This window comes from Oryctolagus cuniculus, chromosome 5 (assembly GCF_964237555.1).
Source record: "Oryctolagus cuniculus chromosome 5, mOryCun1.1, whole genome shotgun sequence".
Taxonomy (NCBI): Eukaryota; Metazoa; Chordata; class Mammalia; order Lagomorpha; family Leporidae; genus Oryctolagus; species Oryctolagus cuniculus.
This window is the reverse complement of record NC_091436.1, coordinates 45,216,384-45,237,386: the sequence shown is the minus strand read 5'-3', so window position 1 is coordinate 45,237,386 and position 21,003 is coordinate 45,216,384. Positions and strand designations below refer to the sequence as shown.

Here is a 21,003-nt window from a genome sequence, read left to right as displayed (position 1 = left end):
TATCTTGGCTAAGAGGGCAGCCAGGATGAGATTTACAAAAGTGAAATAATGGCCCTCATTGGAATGTGGACATTAGAAACCTGTTTTCTGGCAAGAAATAATGAAAACATATAAAAGCATTGAACTTTGAACATTTCATATAAAATATTTACTAAATCTTTTCATGCAATGGAAAGAAACACATTTTCTTTTAAAAACTCTATGTTTTAGAAAGCCAAATACCACTGGACTTCCTTTGTCTATTTTTAGAGCAACAATTGTAATGTTCTGCATGCTCACATAAATATTTCTTAAAATCTTTTCTTGAATAAATAATAATGGTCTTTTTATATTCACTTGTTCACCTCTGTTTACTGGAGCATTAAGCCTTTGATTATAATGTAAATTAAAAATATGTTATCCCAAAAACAAAAAGAGAAAGGGAGAGACAGAGAGGGAGAGAGGGAAAAAGGAAGGGAAGTATTACATTCTTAGAATTGTGTCTATGAACTACATTGAATGTTCTCTTTGTATTAATATCACATTAACATTAGAATTAATGAGAAAAAGTGTTATCTCAAAAATAATAAAGTATTAACTGAAAAAATGAAATCAGTTTACCATATAAACATGATTTTATTTCTAGGCTCTCTGTTCTATTTCATTGATCTATGAGTCTGTTTTTAAGCCAACTCAATATGTTTTAATTACTAGTAATTCTATAATTTGAAATTAGGAAAAAAAAAAAAAAACTAATGATACCAGAGTATGTGTTGTGACACAACCAGTTACATGCTGCTGGGGATACCTACATCCCATATTGGAATGCCTAGGATCAAATTCCTGCCTCCACTTCCAGTCCAACTTTCCACTAATACTCCCCCAAGAACTTCAGTATCTCTCGCCCATATGGGAGACCTGGATTGAGTTTGTGAGTCCTGGTTTCTGCCTGGCTCAACCCTGGTTATTGCAGGCATTAGAGTGAATCAGCAGATGGAATCTCTCTCCCTCTCTCTCTCTCTCAAGTAAATAAAAAATTACTTTTTTAAAAAAAGAACTAAGTTCACTTAAAAATTAATGATAGAAACTAGTAGTTGTATTTAGCTCAACAATGGTATGAAATTCAGTTATAATCCATAATTAGTTAAATCTCAAAGTTGCCCATAGTTAAAGATTCTAGAACAAAATAGATGCACAAATATGCATTTCATGCTCTAATAACTTCTTTTAGTTCATAATATAGTAAAATGAATCACATCTTTTATTTTGGAATTGGTAAATATGAACTGTCTTATAATCTAGGCTGTAGTCTTGCATATGTAACATTCATTCAACCTGTTATAAAGTAAATTTGTGAGTTTGCTTATCTTCTCAAAACTTCACTTTCTCAGCTCTTCTTCCTTGCATCCTGAACAATGTGATTTTCTTTCACTGATTCTCATGTTTCCAGGATAACATTAGCTTTGGTGTTTCTATGTGTGGAAGCACAGTTTCATGGATCTATGCAAATGTCAGCAGAAAAGAAAAAGTCCTATTGAGAGTTAGATTAATAGATTGACCAGCAGGAACACAATCACAAATTATACTAAGGTTGAAGAATGTTTCATGGTTTCCTATGAATTAGTATCTGTATGTATGTAAATACTGGTCATGAGATAGAGTACAATGCTGTATGATGATATTGTGAATTTTCATCCAGTCTACTTTTGTTGTAATTAAATGAGAATTCATGAAAAAATAGGACTCATTTCAAACACAATCTTCCCCACTACCCCAAATCCTGCACACTCCGATAAGTACAAGGTGTTATTTATTATGGGTTTGTTGACTACTTTTCTCTATTCTAAAATCTAAATGTATATACTTTTATTAATATAAGCACTCTTATAAAAACTCCTTATTTATTAATTAAAGGTACTTTCCATTAAGAGACTTGTCTGGATTTCTCTAATATCATCACTAGAATGATATTTTAAGATAAGGAGAATGCTAATTGGTCCTACTTTTACTCGAAATGTTGAAAGCAATGGTCCTGGTCCTGCCTTCTTGGACCCTAGTGAATACAGGAGAATAACTTGTGGTGATAAAGGCCAAGCACTAAGAATACATAGAGTCTGTATTATCACCTCCATAGTGACTACTACTTAATATGGCACCCATGTGGAGTCTCAGTCCATCTCTTGCATGCTATACCCTAAACTACAGAAGACTTGATTATTTTTACTGTGGTATCTCTTTTTTTTTTTTTTAAAGATTTTATTCATTTATTTGAGAGGTAGAGCTATAAACAGTGAGAGGGAGAGACAGAAAAGTCTTCCTTTTATTGGATCACTCCCCAAATGGCCGCAATGGCCGGAACTGTGCCAATCCGAAGCCAGGGCTCCCACGTGAGTGCAGGGGCCCAAGCATTTGGGCCATCTTCTACTGCTTTCCCAGGCCATAGCAGAGAGCTGGATTGGAAGAGGCGCAGCTGGGACTAGAACCGGCACTCATATGGGATGTCGGCGCCACAAGCAGAGGATTAAACTACTGCACCACGGCGCCAGCCCTATCTCTTGGTTTATGCCTGAAAGTACCCATGGCCTGCCACTGATCACTAATCTTTCAATAATCCTGGACTTCTTGGTCTGGTATTTAGGTCCCTGCCCACTCAATCCTCAACACAACTCCCAAAGCCACTTTATACTACAAAAATCCCATATCTTAAATATGAGGCTTCTTATTGTAATCCATAAGCCGTACTTTGGAAATTTATATTCATTAAATAAAAGTTAAAAAAAAATATGAGGCTTCTTATTGGCTCATAAATGTACAAGTTACTGCAGCTCTGCAATCTTGATTATTTGGTCCACTCTGTTTCACATGGCCTTCTTCCCCACACTCTCCTTCTGTTTAAGCCTGGCCCTTCTGTCGGCCACAGCTGGAGTTCCTTCTGAATTCCTTTCTTTTTTCTTTCTTTCTTTTTTTTTTTTTTTTTTTTTTTTTTTTTTGACAGGCAGAGTGGACAGTGAGAGAGAGAGAGAGAAAGACAGAGAGAAAGGTCTTCCTTTTGCCATTGGTTCACCCTCCAATGGCCGCCGCGGCACACTGCGGCCGGCACACCGCGCTCATCCGATGGCAGGAGCCAGGTGCTTCTCCTGGTCTCCCATGGGGTGCAGGGCCCAAGGACTTGGGCCATCCTCCACTGTACTCCCTGGCCACAGCAGAGAGCTGGCCTGGAAGAGGGGCAACTGGGACAGAATCCGGCACCCCGACCGGGACTAGAACCTGGTGTGCCGGCGCCGCAAGGCGGAGGATTAGCCTAGTGAGCCGCAGCACCAGCTCTGAATTCCTGTACAAGGATTGTCCACACCACTTACTAGGTACTTAGTAAGTGCTTCTTTATATTGTTATATTTTATCTTTATTTATAGTTGCCCAAAGAGACAATAAGCTCCATGATGTCGGGTAGCCCATCTCAAATAGCTTCATATCATTATAGTATGATAGAGTTTTGTATATAGCATATGAACTATATTGACACCTATAGACTCATCACCATTTATCAAGAAGTGCAGTTTCTAGCCTTTCAGATAATAATCAAGCAGTCTAGAAATGTGAAAGTATCCATTATCAGTATTTTTTAAAGCCTCATTTATTTATTTGAAAGGTAGAGTGATGAAATATGGAGGGAGGGAGAGATAGGGACAGAGAGAGAGAGAGAGAGAATGAATGAATGAATGAATTTTTTATCCCTGGTTCACTCCCAAAATGGGCACAACAGCCAGGCCTGGACCAGGCCAAAGCCAGGTACCTGGAACTCTACTCTGGTCTCCCAGGTAGGTGGCAAGGACCCATACACTTGTATCATTTTCTGCTGCTTTCCCTGGTGTGTTAGCAGGGAGCTAGATCAGAAACAGCAGGCAGGACTCAAACTGGCGCTCTGATATATTGTAAGAGGCAGTTTACACTGTGCCACAAAGCCAGCTGGCCTGTCAATTTTCATTATTATCCCAAAAGAAGAAAAAAGTATTAGAAAACTTCAGATATGTAAGATGGTATTACAGAGTTTCCATTTATAACTCAGAACTTCTCATTCTCATCTTCTACCTTTTACTCTGGGCAATAAGACTCCTTGTATACTGTAATAAAAATACCTGCATATGCTCTTCTTCAAATGCCTTAAATTAGGAAAGAAAATTTTAGCTTTTTATTGAGATTCTGAAATATTACTAAAATAATTTTCTCATTTACTTGTCAACATTTTAAATCAAATGTTTATTTGTTAAGTAATTAGTCATATTGCTTTGACCTAAATACCTACAGACCCTGTCAGAATCAAGTTCTTAGTGCTAATTACAGCTTTCATGTAACAAAACAAACCTTGTTATTTTGAAAAATGACATAACTAATAATGAGGTCCTTTAATCTGAACTTTGAAATGAAAATAGCAATGTGAAGATTTTTTGTCATAATACTGAGCTGAATAATAAAAGTTTTTCTCTATGTAATAATTGTAGTGTCATACAATTCTGAGCCCATTTTGTGTTTTTTTTTTCTGTAAATCCATCTAGAATGTAAAATATTTGTTTTTTGATTTCTACCTCATTTTCTGCTAAAAAACATCTGTGTCAAATGTCATAATTTTGAACTCAAAATTACAAAATATACCTGAATGAAGTAACCTATTGATTGTGCATGGAACAGATCATACTCAGAAATCTCTGTTGTATTTAAAAGGACATTTACATAATCTGTTTCACAAGCTGGAATATACATTTTGTGGTTAAAACAGTAGATACATGCAAATATACATAGAGACTTTTTGATAAATACTACAGGACAAAATATAAGAGTTCTAGAGAACTTTAAAAAGCGGATGGAAAACTAGAACTAAAAGATAAGCTTGTTGTATGGCAAAACCTTTTTTAAAAATGCGTAGTTTTTTAATCATACGCTTTTTTAATAATCTTTTTGGAAACCACTCTCATGGGTAGATTTCAAAATGTTTTGACTAAAATAAGCTTTATCTTTTAAATTCATTATCTATACCTTTTTGAATCACCTCTATATACGATAATGCAGAATTTGCCACATAATGATAGCTCACTGAAGATAGCACTGACTTATAGTCACCATCTAAGTTATTTTAAAGAATAAAAAGTAAGAAACCAGGAGTATAAATACAATAGACAAGAAATGTCAACTATTTCTGGGAGATAGAAAGTAGATGGAGGATTAGCAAGTTACTTAGCAAAGAAGAAAAACCCAAAACTTTTGAACATGCCAGGGAGGATTCTGATGTATAGACAGAAACGTTCTGACCATCACAACTTGGAAATCAACAGTACGTGAGGTAGAGAAAAAAAAAAAGAACTGGAGTAGACTCAATAACTTGGTCAAGAAACCGATTACCCTAGACTCTTCCTTTGATTCACACACCAGATTTCTCCAAATGGGCAAGCCTCTTGAGGCACAGGTAGGCATTAGCAAAGTTTCTGAATACATAAGGGTTAAATTAGAATCTACATACCAAAAAAAAATCTGCATAGTATGTAACAAAACCACCAGCCCCTTCCTAGTTCATGAAGCTGTGGCCAGGTGACTACTCTAACGACTGAAGGATCCAGTGCAAAATCCTCTAAGTCCTTACAGACAGAGCACTTGGAAGCGCTGTCAATCATCAAATCAGAAAGATACCACCTGACCAGAGCAGTAATGCATAGCAAATTTCTAATCAAGTTTTAATTTCTCCTCTTTGATATGAAAGGACAGCCAAGAATCATCAGACTTTTAAGAAAAGGCTCCAAAATGAAACGCACTAACAGAAATAAATGCAGAAGAAAGTCGCCAAAGTATCTCCACTAGCTGTTTCCCCTGCTGGGCATTCTCTCCTTCGTCTTTGCTCTGTTCATCAGCTTCATTCACTGAACTCTGTGCAAATACAAACTGCTAGAAGATGTCTTTCCTTTCATTATTTCTAAAATGGTATTACCCATCACCCAATGCTTCACCATTCTATTTGTTAATTTGCAATTATTTTCCTCCATTATCTTAATCAATGCTCAGATATTTTGCTGTATTTATGTGAATATTCATTTTCTGTCCCGTTTCCAAAATGAACATTAATAAGTGTAAGAATGTTACATTCTTACAAAATGTTACAAAATGACGCATAGTAGATCCTTGATAATTATTTCAATATGTTATTTATTCATATGTTTATTTAGTAAAAGTAACTTACCTAGATAAAACAAAAACAAATCAGGAATTATAATTTGAAAATCATGATACCAGTGAGTGTTTTGGTCTAGTGGTTAAGACTCTAGTTAGGATGCTCACTCTGAGTTCCAGTCCTAGATGCAGTTGCCAAACCCAACTTTCTGATAATGCTGTTTCTAGAAAGCAACCAGTGATGATTCAAGCAGCTGAGTCCTTGGCATACACATGGGAGACATGGATTGAGTTCATGGCTCCTGATTTTTGTGATAGCCTAGCCCAGCCCAGAACTGTCTATCTCTCTCTCTTCCTCTATTGGTAATATTTTTTTTACTAACCAATGATAAATCAGAGATCTAAGAAAACTTATAGACAAGAGAGTATTAAAAATTAGCAATACAAAAGGAACAATTAGAGAAAACAGTTTTTAAAAGTTAAAAAATATTACAAATAAAAAGGAATTTGATATTAGATTATGAAGACATGTTAAAGAAAACTTCTGACAGAATAAAAAGATAAATGTGAACTATGAACAATAGGAAAGAAAAGATAAAGAGATCAATCCTAAAAGTCAAATATCAGACTACCAGAAATTCCACCCATGTAATAACAGAAAACATGGCAAGGCGGAAACAATTAAAGATATAATACAAAAATGGTTCCTAGAATGGAAGTAAAGTGCTCCTATATATATATATATATATATATATATATATATATATTTTTTTTTTTTGACAGGCAGAGTGGACAGTGAGAGAGAGAGACAGAGAGAAAGGTCTTCCTTTGCCATTGGTTCACCCTCCAATGGCCGCTGCGATCAGCGAGATGCGGCCGGCGCACCATGTTGATCCGATGGCAGGAGCCAGGTGCTTCTGGTCTCCCATGGGGTGCAGGGCCCAAGCGCTTGGGCCATCCTCCACTGCACTCCCGGGCCAAGGCAGAGAGCTGGCCTGGAAGAGGGGCAACCGGGACAGAATCCGGCGCCCCGACCGGGACTAGAACTCGGTGTGCCGATGCCACAGGCGGAGGATTAGCCTAGTGAGCCGAGGCGCCAGCAAGTGCTCCTATATTAAAAGCCAATCACGCTGGTGCCGCGGCTCACTAGGCTAATCCTCCGCCTTGCGACGCCCACACACGGGGTTCTAGTCCCAGTCGGGGCGCCGGAATCTGTCCCGGTTGCCCCTCTTCCAGGCCAGCTCTCTGCTGTGGCCAGGGAGTGCAGTGGAGGATGGCCCAAGTCCTTGGACCCTGCACCCCATGGGAGACCAGGAGAAGTACCTGGCTCCTGCCATCAGATCAACACGGTGCGCTGGCCGCAGCACGCCGGCTGCGGCGGCCATTGGAGGGTGAACCAATGGCAAAGGAAGACCTTTCTCTCTGTCTCTCTCTCACTGTGCACTCTGCCTGTCAAAAAAAAAAAAAAAAAAAAAAAAAAAAGCCGATCATATACTCTACAAACTAAAGGGAAACTCTCAAAGGTGCTGCCTTATAGAATTTCAGAACCCAAAACTAAAAATATTTATACTTGAATAAGCCTCAAAAACAAAGAACCAAAATACAATGTAGAATATACACATTTTAATATTTTTATATCATTAATGGACATGTGACTATATAGTAAAACTATAACTGCAGGTGCAGGATTTTTTTGGCACATCTTTCTTCCCTACTATATTACACTTCCTTCATCAAACCCTGGGAACATGTGGCAGTGCAGATCAAGCCATCATCCCCCTACCAACTGATCTTCTTTGAAAGCATCAAGAAAAACTCCATACTTGCTCTATTTCATATTTTATTTTAATATTTTGAACAATTAAAAGCTAATTTTCTCTTTTTTGATGACCCATAGCTTTCCCCAAAGATCATTACCTTAGCTCCATCATATGTGAGTCTATTCTTAGGGAAGTTTCCTTCCTAACACTATCTATATTTTGTTTTGGGCACTTAGCTCCAGTAAAAAGCTTTACTTTGAGATTTGTTAGGTCTGAGTCAGACTAGTTGATGGGACTTCTAGGATATATTGAATTAGTTGAAGCTGCTTTGAATAAGCTTAAGAAGGAAAATCACATCCACTACATCACCCAACCAGCACCTTTCAGATGACACTCTTAGCAGATATCTCCAAATAAATTCTCCTTCTAACCTCTAATCTCCCTTGCCATTTCAAATAAACCCTTTCATGTCCAATGCAAAGGAGTAGCTCACAGTCACAAAACATAATTTAATTTAAGACATTTTTCTATGTGGTATCTACCTAGTCACTTTATCACCTGACTTTGTAGTGACAGTAGTTGGTCCTATTATCTTGTGACTGCCAAGTCTCACTGACTGAGAATGAAACAGTTCCATTTCTCACCAACCTTCTCTCTTGGTTGGGATTTATCTTTTCTTATGCTTTTCTGAGTAATAGAATTTGCTTCATCATTCCCTTTAGCCATTTTCTTCCTGGAAGACAAGATTTGAACATGTGCTATTTGATAGCTCTGTGTTGGTGTATGTGATTCCAAGAACTCTGATTGAACAAACCTCACCTTTTATTCATTTATAGCTGTGCATCACCTAACATAGTGAACTTCATCTAAAGAGTTGTTGACTTACTAGCTCCACTTTGCAAGAATTTGGTTATGATATTTCCTAAGAAATATTATGATGAAATTCACAGTAGAAGTTAATAGGATCAAAGAGAAACTGACTCTGACTTGCTAAAGTAATAGGAAGGGGGAAAACAACATTATGTTTTATTAAGTAATGGTCTCATAAGTCTAGCATTAGCCATAACCCTATGTTAAATGTTAAATGAGTTGAAATACAGTTTTAAAATTTAAATGTGTAAAGCAGTAAATAATCTAAGGGAGAGAAAAAGTACATATTCAAAGGGTGAGGAAAAATATAGCAGATTTATAATAGCATGAACTTTACTTGATAATATGGTTTATCTCATTCTCTTTGTAATATCTACACATCCTAGATGATAAGGACTCTTTAGTGTTACAATTAATGAAAATATCACTTACACTTTTTTCTAACAAAATAATTTATCTATATCATTATTATTATTAGGCAAACCTTCCTAAGTTACTTCTTTGTTACCTGAACATTATGGGGAGGGGATTTTCAAACAGTAAACCCAAAGCGTTTCAGACCTCAATAAGCTTCCTGACATTTATTAAGCAATTCTCATCCTTATAAATTGCCTTCTTGCAGGAAACAGACCTTATCCTGACTTTTAATATTTCAATGCACCGATCTTGGTGGATGGAGAATGGACTAGGATGTAAGGTGACGTCAGTGACACCTGCCCCAGACTGGGCCCCAGAAGACCATCGCTACATCACAGTCTCAGGGTGTTTTCTGGAGTACCAGTACATAGAAGTGGCTCATAGTTCCCTCCAGATTGTCCTCGCAGTAAGTGTTGACAACCATTTCTTCTAGTACTTCTGGAATGGTTTTACTTCTGTGCAAAGTCAGTGCACACAAATGGAATTTGTGGGCAATGTTTTGTGGCCTTTTTTATTTTTCCTAATTAATGTTAATTTTCATAATAATTTATCTGGTAAAACTAAGCCATGCCCTGAACTGCCATTGCTGACTTTCTTCAGTCATAAGTAAATAGTCTTTGGCAACATCACATTTCATGTAAGAAATATAGGCAGTCAATATTTGATTATTGAGCTTTCGGTAGACTCTTTCTAAGGTTCTAGGAAGAAGACCAGAAGGTTTTCACTACTACATTCTGTGGTATCCAACCATGTAATGTTCCAATAGATATTTTATTCCACAGAGTTTCTTTTGGAAATGCTTTAGCACTGGGTGTCTCTTTTCAATTTGCTCTGTTTCTTTCTTCCTAGGTTTCTCCCAGGTATCATTTATTACCTCTTATCCTCTTCCTCTTATTTCCAGAATAATTCAGCTTTTCTATAGATTCCACAGATTTCATGTCCCCCATTATTCACAGTATTGTGTCAATAAATGACCTTCCTTCTATCAGGAGCCAGTAGAAATCATATATTACATATTTGTATATCATATATCTATATTACAAGAAATGTTATTTACACTGTATGACTATGACAAAGAGATAAATAAATGCATGCCTTTTCTAACAACACTAACTACATAATATAATATTGTGGAGTTTACAAAGTTGAGACAACTTTATAATGCAGGAATCCATGTTATAGAATTTAGATGTGCAAACTGTCTTTTTTCTTAGATTCTATGTAAATCTGCAGTTGATGACTGCAGTCTAATAATAGTTGGCAATAAATAACACGAATAGAATCTCCTTTATCTTTCTTCAATTAATTACTTTGGGAGTGATATTGGCTCATAATTCTCAAATAATAAGAAATACTAGATTCTGGATAGAATGCCACCAATTAGTTCACATATGGTTCTTCTACAATTAAAAAAATAAGTATGTGTATTATATATGTGTTAGACTAGGTATGTTGTGCTGGGGAACATGTCCACCATCTCTGAAACCAAAAAAAATAATGATTTGTTCCTATGTGTCAGCAGGGTGCTCTGCTAATCACCATCACTAAGGCAACAGCACTAATGTAGCAGCCACCATCTCAGTCATAATGGGTTTCTGTGCCAGAGAACAAAGATAGATGTAGAGAGTCTACACTGGCACACAAAGCCTTGCCTGGGAGGAGAAGCTCATTGTTCACAGTTCACCGTCTAGCACCAATGGAATCATTTCACCCAAACAGAAAATGACCTAAAAGCAGGGAGACTTACAAATATATGGAAGTCTGCCTGAATGATTTCCAGAACATTTGAATTATGGTCTTTGCTAAAACACTAAGGTATCTTCCTTGAACATATCCAACTTGAGACCGTTTAAATAAACAAAATCAGCTATGAGGGTTTTAAACTCTAAAACTATTAATTTAACTTATCTTGAAATAAAGAAGTTAGATTTGATGGGATGAAAGTAGCCATTTCATTCATCCAAATCTATTTAAATCAAGTTTTCATGCTCACATGGGAAAAGTGAAATATTTGGGGGATTTGAGGACAGAATGAATGTCTTCATACATGTGTTAGAGAGGGATTTTAAACAAAATACTCTTTCTGGGAACTCCCTTTTTTGCCCAGAACATTATAGAAAATGTACATCTTTGATTCACAGAGGAAGTGAAAATACAGTTTACATGTACAGGTAGTTATAGATGATTATTTGGGGGAGTCATTTGAATCATTGTATATGTGCACACATATCTATAAATCATATCCACACATTTATTAAATATCCCATAAAATTTTAGAACAGAAGTAATTTACTAAAAATGCATTTGGACACAGAAGCATATATTGATACTGATATAAAAAGCCATCTATAAAGGTGAGCTGGGTAGACTGCAAAGAAGATGGACAGAATGTCCCTAAGAATGGAAGTGACCAATAGTTCAAGCTACTGGCTCTCACTTTTCCCATCTGTATTGGCCTTAAAGGAGTAGAGAAATAATTTAAACAACCCATTGCTTCACATGGCATCTTTTCTTCTCCCGCTTCACCTGCTCTTCCATCCATGGATTGGTTAAGGGGTTCTTCCTTTGAACTTATAAATTTGGAAGACCACGAGAGTATGTTAACAGCCGGGTACCAAGCCATTACATGGAGCAATTTAAACATACTTTCTCACTCCTAGCTTGCTATTGCCTAGCAAGCCTTAGGCTGAAAGTACTTGCTGTCATGGAAAATTTAACAAATCTTAACTAAAGCTTTGTAATGAAAACAAAAAAGGGGCTTATTATGGACAATTTACTCTACCTAGTTATTGGAAATCCTCCAAAGACATTTTCCAGTATTCATTCTAATCACTTCTGCTATAATGATTAAGGGTTGAAATCATGTCTCAAATCTCTGCTCCTCCCCTTTTGTGTTACCCAAATTGTCCTCTTACAAACTGAACATTCAGATCAGTCCAGTTCAGCAAACACCTCCAGATTTCTCATTCTCCACAGCCATCTAGAAAAACAAAGATGACAGGATCCTTGACACCCTGAGGATGTAACAGTCAACAATGGCACAAGGTTCTTTGGGTGCAAATCGGTGCAAACAGACACATTTTGGGAATGTATCAGACAGAATACAGTTTGTGCAGCTAATGGTGCGATCTTGGCTTCTTACTTCCACCCTGCTTTTCGTAAATTCAGCTAAACTCTGCCTCTTCTCATTGCTTGCTTCAGTCTGAAATGCCCTGCTTTCCAGGATATCTACTTAGACCTGCTTTCATAGACTCTGCCAGCTGCTCTGCAAGCTACTGCTCTTGATTAACTCCAAATATCTCAGGCTCTTTTTTCTCCACCTTCACTGAGCCTCTCTTTCACACAATCCTGACTCTCTGCATGCCTGTCACCCCATTGTTCAGTTTTCTGCCAATCAACTTCTGGCTGATTTTGAAATTAGCATTCACAAAGCCCACATTTGCATGGCAAATACATAAGGTATCTCCCATCTCCAGCCAAAGGAAGACAAGTATAATATCAGCATAATTGGGAAGAGGGGCTATTAATCACACAGCCTCCAACTGGGCAGAAAAGACTGCCAGAACATCCTAAGGATGAGCCAGATGTGAGCCTGCCAGCTTTCTCCTCCCCAGCAACATTTCCTCCCAGTTAGTATCAGACATCACAATCAAAAGGAATACAGGTGTGCACAGGTTTAATGAAACCAAAAATTTTTCAAATCCGGTTTTATAAGATAGATGAAATACAAACGTGTGTGGAGAAAGAGAGGGAGATCAGCTTGAGAGATGGTGTTGTTCACATTACAAAAGAATTAATCGGATTTCTACAAACAACGTGTGATTGGAATCCTACAGATTACAAAATGTGTTAATGTGAATAAAATCTTTTGACCAAGTAACAGTCCTACAGGGGTAGCAGAACTGGTGAAAAGCCTTTCCTAAAATGGCTTAGCCATATATATTTCTTGTACCAAAAATGAGAAAGAGATTCAATATAAATGCAGGGATCAGCTGATGGGTAGTGGATTCCAGAGATCCAAATATTCAGAGTCCTTCACTGGCAAAGAATACTGTGATTGATTGCTGTGTCTGCCCTGGGGGAGCAAAACAAGGTGCTTGGGATTGCACATTCAGTATGCATGTTTATTGTGTAACCAACATAATGGGAAGGGAATGTTTCTTACAAATAAATGTTTAGGGGCATGCATTGTGGTGTAGTGGGTAAAGCTGCCACCTGCAGTGCCAGCATCCCATATGGGTGATGGTTTGAGTCCCGGCTGCTCCACTTCTGATCCAGCTCTCTGCTATGGCCTGGGAAAGCAGTGGAAGATGGCCCAAGTGCTTCGGCCCCTGTACCCTTGTGGGAGACCAGAAGAAGCTACTGGCTCCAGGCTTTGTATCTACTCAGCTCCAACTGTTTTGGGCATTTGGGGAGTAAACCAGCTGATGAAAGATCTCTCTCATCTCTCTCTCTCTCTCTCTCTCTCTCTATATATATATATATATATATATATATTTGCCTCTGACTCTCTGTGACTCTGCTTTACAAATAAATCAATAAATCTTTTCTCTATTTCACAATAAGATTTCTCAGTGCTTAAACTTTTAAAAAAATCCTAAAAATTTAATCATGCCGAACTCATTGAATCATTGAAATCATTGAATCTCAAAATTTCAATTTTACTCCAATACATTATATTTTAAATATGCTATTAATTACTCTTGATCAGGGAAAACATGTGATATTTGTCTTTTTTTTTTTTTTTTTTTTTTTTTTTTTTTTTTTTTGACAGGCAGAGTGGACAGTGAGAGAGAGAGACAGACAGAAAGGTCTTCCTTTACCGTTGGTTCACTCTCCAATGGCTGCTATGGCCCTGCGCGCTGTGGCCAGCGCACTTGCTGATCCGAAGCCAGGAGCCAGGTGCTTCTCCTGGTCTCCCATGGGGTGCAGGGCCCAAGCACTTGGGCCATCCTCCACTCCACTCCCGGGCCACAGCAGAGAGCTGGACTGGAAGAGGAGCAACCGGGACAGATTCCGCCCCGACCAGGACTAGAACCCGGGGTGCGAGCGCCACAGGTGGAGGATTAGCCTATTGAGCTGCGGCGCCGGCATGATATTTGTCTTTAGGGGTCTGGCTTATTTCACTAAGTATAATGGCATCCAGTTGCATTCATTTTGTTGCAAATGACAAGATTTCATATTTTATGGCTGAGTAGTACTCCATAGTGAATATATACCATAATTTTTTTTAAGATTTATTTATTTATTTGAAATTCACAGTTACACAGAGAGGCAGAGAGAGAGAAAAAGAGAGAGGTCTTCCATCAGCTGGTTCACTCCCCAGTCCGCTGCAACAGCCAGAGCTGTGCCTATCCAAAGCCAGGAGCTAGGCTCTTCCGGGTCTCCCATGTAGGTACAGGGGCCCAAGGATTTCAGCCATCTTCCACTGCTTTCCCAAGCCATAGCAGAGCTGGATTGGAAGTGGAGAATTCAGGACACAAACCAGCGTCCATATGGGATGCCGGCACTGTAGGCGGCAGCTTTACCTGCTATGCCACAGTGCCCAGCCCCACCATAATTTCTTTGTCCAGTCTTCAGTTGATGGACATCTGGGTGAATTCCATATCTTAGCTATTGTGAGTTGATCTGCAACTAACATGGGGGTACAGATAAGTTTCAAATGCTGATTTCTTTGGGTTTTGGTAAATTCCCAGAAGTGGGACTATATTTTAGGTCCATATTCAGAATTCTGAGGTATCCCTATACTGTCTTCCACAGTGGCTATACCAATTTACATTCCTACCAACAGAGGATTGGGGCACCTTTTTAACCCACAACCTCATTAGCATTTATTGTTTATTGATTTCTATATGAGAGCCATTCTATTTGGGATGAAGTGAAATATCTTTGTGGTTTTGATTTGCATTACCCTATGGCCAGTGATCCTGAGCATTTTTTCAAGTGTCTGTTGGCCATTTAAATCCTCTCTTGAAAAATGCCTGTTCAAGTCTTTTGCTCACTTCTTAACTGAATTGTTTGTTTTGTTGTTATTGAATTTCTTGAGCTCTTTATAGATTCTGGATATTCACCCTTTAACAGTTGTATGGCTTGCAAATATTTTTTTTCTCATTCTGTCAGTTGCCTCTTCACTTTGCTGAGTCTCTTTTGCAGTGCAGAAACTTCTAAATTTCATGTAATCCCATTTTTCAATTGTGATTGCCTATGCTTCTGTGGTCTATTCCAATAAGTCTTTGCCTATGCCAATGTCTTGCAGAGTTTTCCCATGTTCTCTAGTAACTTGATGATGTTGGATCATAGATTTAGGTCTTCAATCCATTTTGAGTAGATTTTTGTGTAAGGTGTAAGGTAGGGATCTAGTTTCATACTTCTGCACATGGAGATCCAGTTTTCGCAGCACCATTTGAAGCTAGTCCTGTAACCAGCCTACTTTCAATAGTGACTCTGCATCTACCATGTGTGCACTCTGTTTCCTCCCTGAACAGTGAATTGATGTAGATCTGGAACTGAAAACAGGGTCTTACCATGTGTAGTCCTGTGTCGAAGACAGTACAACAGTGTTTGTCTTAGGAAAAACTGCTTGCTGCCTGCAGTGGAAACTGGACAGAATGACAAGCACTTGGCTTCTTTCCCAGCTTCCATGATGGTTCAAAAGCTTTGCAGCTTGACTTGGACTGTTATATACACTGCTCCAACTCTAGTTCTCCTGGGTACTTAAACACGCAGAGCTTTTTTCTCAAAAAGTAATAAACCAATAAGCAAAATAAATGTGATTTGTCTTTGGGTAGCATCAGAGTAGTTTATTCAAATATTCATGAAAACATGAGAAGAACCAAATATCAATGTAAACAGAGAGTTTTCCCAATGACAGTTTACTGAAATAGGAGAATGAAGATGGCAGATAGAATTGGGAGAAGATATTTCTTTTTACAGTTCAGTGCTGCAAATCACATTTAAATAAGCAAAGTTGTACAGATTCATTTGAGAACCTCAACTAGGTCTATTCCTGAATAGCAAGAAATATTGTTACTGAAGAGTAAAATGTAAACTGGTGTTATTTCTGAAATGGACACAAGTTTATATTTCTAATTTGGTCTTTATTCTTAAGGCAATAAATTATTTGAATATTATCCTTTCATAGCATAATGCCCTGGTATCTAAAGATGTCAATTGAATTTCAATTGAAATAATCAGTAAGCTCTTAGTTATCATGTCTTTATTTTATTTTACTTTATTACTGAATAATGTCCTTTAAGTAAATTTGCAGGTTGCTCTGTGAGCACAGGAACAAGCACAGAACAAGAACTTAAATAGCCTCTATAGTTAAATAAGTATACAAATTTTTCTTTTTGCTTTTAAGATTTTCTGGATTCCTCATATGCAAATTCAGAAATATGAAACAAAATATTCACAGTATGGAAATAACAATCTTTAAATCTTATACTCAGTTGTATAATAATTTATTTTGTAATTATGAGCCAAGTGACATAATGTTTAAGAAACTGCCTTGACAAAAAAAATGACCTAAATGAATGATCTGCGCATGTGAGATCCCAGTAGAAAGAACAGGTCATCAAAGAAGGAGGTACCTTTCTCTGAAGGGAGGAGAGAACTTCCACTTTGACCATGGCCTTGTCTAAATATGATCAGAGTCGGTGAACTCAAAAGGCTTCCATAGCCTTGGCAACTCATGACAAGAGCCTAGGGTGATTACTGATGCCATAAACAAGAGTGTCAATTTGTTAAGTCAACAACAGGAGTCACTGTGCACTTACTCCTCATGTAGGATCTCTGTCCTCATTGTACTGTAATAAAAAAAAAAAAAGAAAGAAAGAAACTGCCTGTAAATAATTAAGGTGCTATTATTTATTTTCTCTTTAGCTCCCTTTATTCCACTGCTCATTGGGAATATTATTATTAGTTTTTTAACTGATTTCTTTTATTTGAAAGGCAGGGTTACAGTCAAAGAAAGGGAGAGAAAGAGAGATCTTCCATCCACTGGTTCACTCCCCTAAATGGCCTCAACAGCCAGAGCTGGGATGATCTGAAGCCAAGAGCCAGGAAGTACTTCTGGGTCTCCCACATGGATACAGTGGCCCAAACACTTGGGCCATCTTCCACTGCCTTCCCAGGCCATCAGCAGGGAGCTAGATCAGAAGAAAAGCAGCCAGGACTTGAACTGGCATCCATATCCGATGCCAGCACCACAGGTGGAGGCTTAACCTTCTACACACAGCACTGGTTCCAGGAAAACTATTATTATTTCAGGTTAAATCACAGTGATATGCAAAAAATAAACTCTTCTAAATTTACTGACTCAGCAGACAGAATTATAATTCTGAAAGCTAGTAGAAAACATTTAGTGTATCACATCACCAGTACCCATTTTTCTCATACCGACCACTTCATCAGTATGCAATACCTGCTTATTTTCATAATATCTGAAGTACTTGCTTACCCCCTAAACATACCACTTTATCATGGGAATGTTGGGAAACATGGAATGAAAGTACTAATACATTTACATTGTTATCAAGGATTATATACTGCAACAGATCTCCAATAATTGGATTTCCTTTATTAATACGAAATTTAAGCTGAAGTTGTCTGCAGAGAGTACTGTGCAATGAACCATGTATAATCTCATGTATATTTCTAAGATTTACTTATTTAAATATCGGAGTGACAGTGAGAAACAGAGAAAGAGAAAAATCTTACACCTGCCAATTCACTCCCTAAGTGACAACAACAGCTAAGGCTGGACCAGGCTGAGGCCAGGATCCAGGAATTTCATCCGGATCTCCCATGTGGTTGGCAGGACCTCAACTATATGAGTCATCAACTGCTGCTTCCCAGAGGCATTAACAGAGAGCTAGATCAGAAGTGGAATGGCCAGGACTGGAACAAGCCTTCCAAAATGGCATGTCCGGTAGCAGCTTAGTCTGCTATGCCACAAAACCCACCTTTCATTTCTTAATATTTAAATTTGTACTCATAAAAGTATTTCAGAAAAAAATTTATAAAGAATATTAAATCATAAATAATTTCAAAATAGGGAATTTTAAAACATATTCTATGAAAAACATTAAAAGCTTTTGGTCTGGAATGCAAGGTTAGTATATTCCTTTATAACATACAATTGTCTTATGATGTCTTTCTAGTTATGATCAATTATTGTGATACAAAAATTCTAAGAAGCAAGTTTTCGATGAAAATTCCTCTTCACAAATATTTCTAATCACAGTGATAGGATGTGATAGTGTGATGAGTTAGTGCTTTCAACCATGAGCAAGACATTCTCAAAGGAAGGCTGTAAAGATGATTTATAATGATAGCTATAATATGAGAGACAACTTACAGTTTAAGAAGTGATACCTAGTGAAAAAAATAAAAATATGAGCAAACACACTTTACATATGTTTATGCATTTTAACAAGAGTTATCTGTGATACTCCTTCCATATCTTTTGCTTTTTCAAGTCTTGTAAACAGTATTTAACACTCTACTATCCTCATAATGAGGTATATGATTCCCAGGCTTCATTGTTCTCTGGCTTGTTTTCCTCCCTGGGGTGTTATGGTTACCTTGGGTCTGACTCTGCCCTTTGCTCTTTGATGAAGCTCCTCCCAACTGACCCATTGTGCCAAACACTTCTAAGCCATGACCCTGAGAGTCAAGACCTCATCTTTTCACACACATGTTGATCATTTGTAATATGTTCCTCACAATATACTGCATATATATGAGAATATATATTATTGTTATTTATTTAATTTAATTTAATTTGAAAGGCAGAGAGACAAAAGAAATATTCCATTGTCTGGTTTACTCCCCAAATGTCCACACCATCCAGGGCTAAGGCAGGCCAAAGCCACAAACTCAGAACTTAATTGGGATTTCCCATGTTGGTGGCAAGAATACAAGTACTTGAGCCATCCCAGGGAACACACTACAAGCGAGCTAAGTTAGAAGCAGAAAAAAAAAAACTGTAAAGAATACTGTCATAAATTATTTCCAAGATAAGGTATTTTAAAATATAGTAAAGTATTTGATGAAAAACATCACAACCTCTTGGTCTTGAATGAGAGATTAGTATATTCCTTTATAACATACAATACAATTGGCTTATGGTGCTTTTCTAGTTATGATCAATTATTATGATACAGAAATTTTTAAGAAGTGAGTCTTCAATGGAAAGTTCCTCTTCACAAAAATTTCTGAATACAGTGATGCAATGTAGTATGATGAGTTAGTGTTTTCAACCATGAGCAAGGCATTCTCAAAGGAAGGTAGAGAGCAAGGTGTCCCAAGCAGTATCTTACCAAGTGTACATATCATTATATTTTGTGATACTGAATGAGGCAGTTACTTGTCACATGATTGCTTTGGTTAATTATAATTGCAAATATCATTTCATAGTCATGGACTGAAGTAGAGAATGTCATGATTCCCAGGATATTTTGAGTTTGTATCTTTTTAAATCCCAAAAGTCGGAGGTACCCTATTCTCAATTAATTCCCAAAAACTCCACTTATGAAGTTTAATCATATTATTATCATCAACTTCAAAAATACCAATTGTTTGTTTTTCCTCACACCATCCACTGTCTTACAGTCATTCATCTTCATGTTTTCTTTCCCGATTTTCATCACTTCTTTGATAACTACATCACAGAAACATGGGTTGTTTATCTCTCTATCTACCTACCTACCTATCTATTTCACCTTCCCCTCTTCCTCCCTCCTTCCATCCCTCTTAATTTCTAAATTCTACATGTTACCACATTAGTTCAACAAAATGTTTAGGTTGATTGAATCCTAACATACTATGTTACATTGTAAACCAACTTTAACTGAAATGATACTGTGAGACATAGAAAAGTTCTGTGCCATTGATTCAACAGTCGTCCATTATTCATCTTTAGCAATTCATTTATTGCACAAAGTTGGGAAAATCTATGTTGATTACAATTAAAGATAGTAGTCAAAAAAAAGCCCTGATTATTAAAATTGTCATAAAGGAGTGGCCACAACTAAAAGGGAAAATGTGTTTGGACACTCTTTTATTGTCCTTTAATTGTGAGTCTTGGATATGGATTGAAGTGACATAGTCATTTGGTGGCACATTTTCTTTGCTTCAAATTTCTTGTCTAAAAAGATCCAAAGTTGCTATAGTAATTAATCTGGGACCAAGTTGTAAAACACACATCAAAGCAATAGTATGGACTTGTCTCCATGTCATGGCTATGTGATATGCATAACAACTTACTACTAGGATAGCATGTGAAGTAATAGGTCGCAATTGCTGTGCTTTAGTAAATTCAGAAATTTCCTCAGTGTCTGTATTTAGAAAAATCAGTGACCCTCACCCTAGATGGTTGGTCACCCTACTTAGTCTTGCAATTCCATGTCCAGAAGACAATTCCCACACTTATTAACACTACACACATATTTCATTTGTATGGAATAAACTCACACTTATGGAGAAAGATAATTTCCTTTTCTTGTTTCAATTTATCAAATATTTAGCTCTGTGTTCTAGGATAAGGATATCTCTGCTCTACTACTCCTAGAAGAGAGGCAAACAGCATTGATACAAAGCTAAGTTTAAAATCCCATTAAAAACAAAATCAGTGATGCAATTAAGTCTATCAGACACTGCAACTTTCAGTGGTGGGGAATGGTTGCAATTTTGAAATGGTGGTTTAAAGTTGTATAGATTCTGTACTGAGAGCCAGGAGCTTCATCCGGGTTTCTCACATGTGTGGCAGGGGCCCAAGCACGTGATCCATGTTCTACTGCTTTCCCAGTCCATTAGCAGAGAGC

At 37.4% G+C, this 21,003-nt stretch overlaps 1 protein-coding gene across 6 annotated transcripts in view; it reads left to right on the top strand.

The window, feature by feature from the left end:
• Positions 1–21,003, top strand: part of NKAIN2 (sodium/potassium transporting ATPase interacting 2) — a 1,172,348-nt gene that overhangs the window by 983,718 nt on the left and 167,627 nt on the right. For all 6 annotated transcript variants that reach the window (XR_011388540.1, XR_011388542.1, XR_011388541.1 and 3 more), the window contains one exon: positions 9,384–9,584. Coding sequence is in view for 2 of the 6 variants with exons in the window: in XM_070073641.1 (XP_069929742.1) it covers positions 9,384–9,584 (201 nt within the window). In the remaining 4 variants the exon portion in view is untranslated. The remainder of the gene's footprint in view (positions 1–9,383; positions 9,585–21,003) is intronic.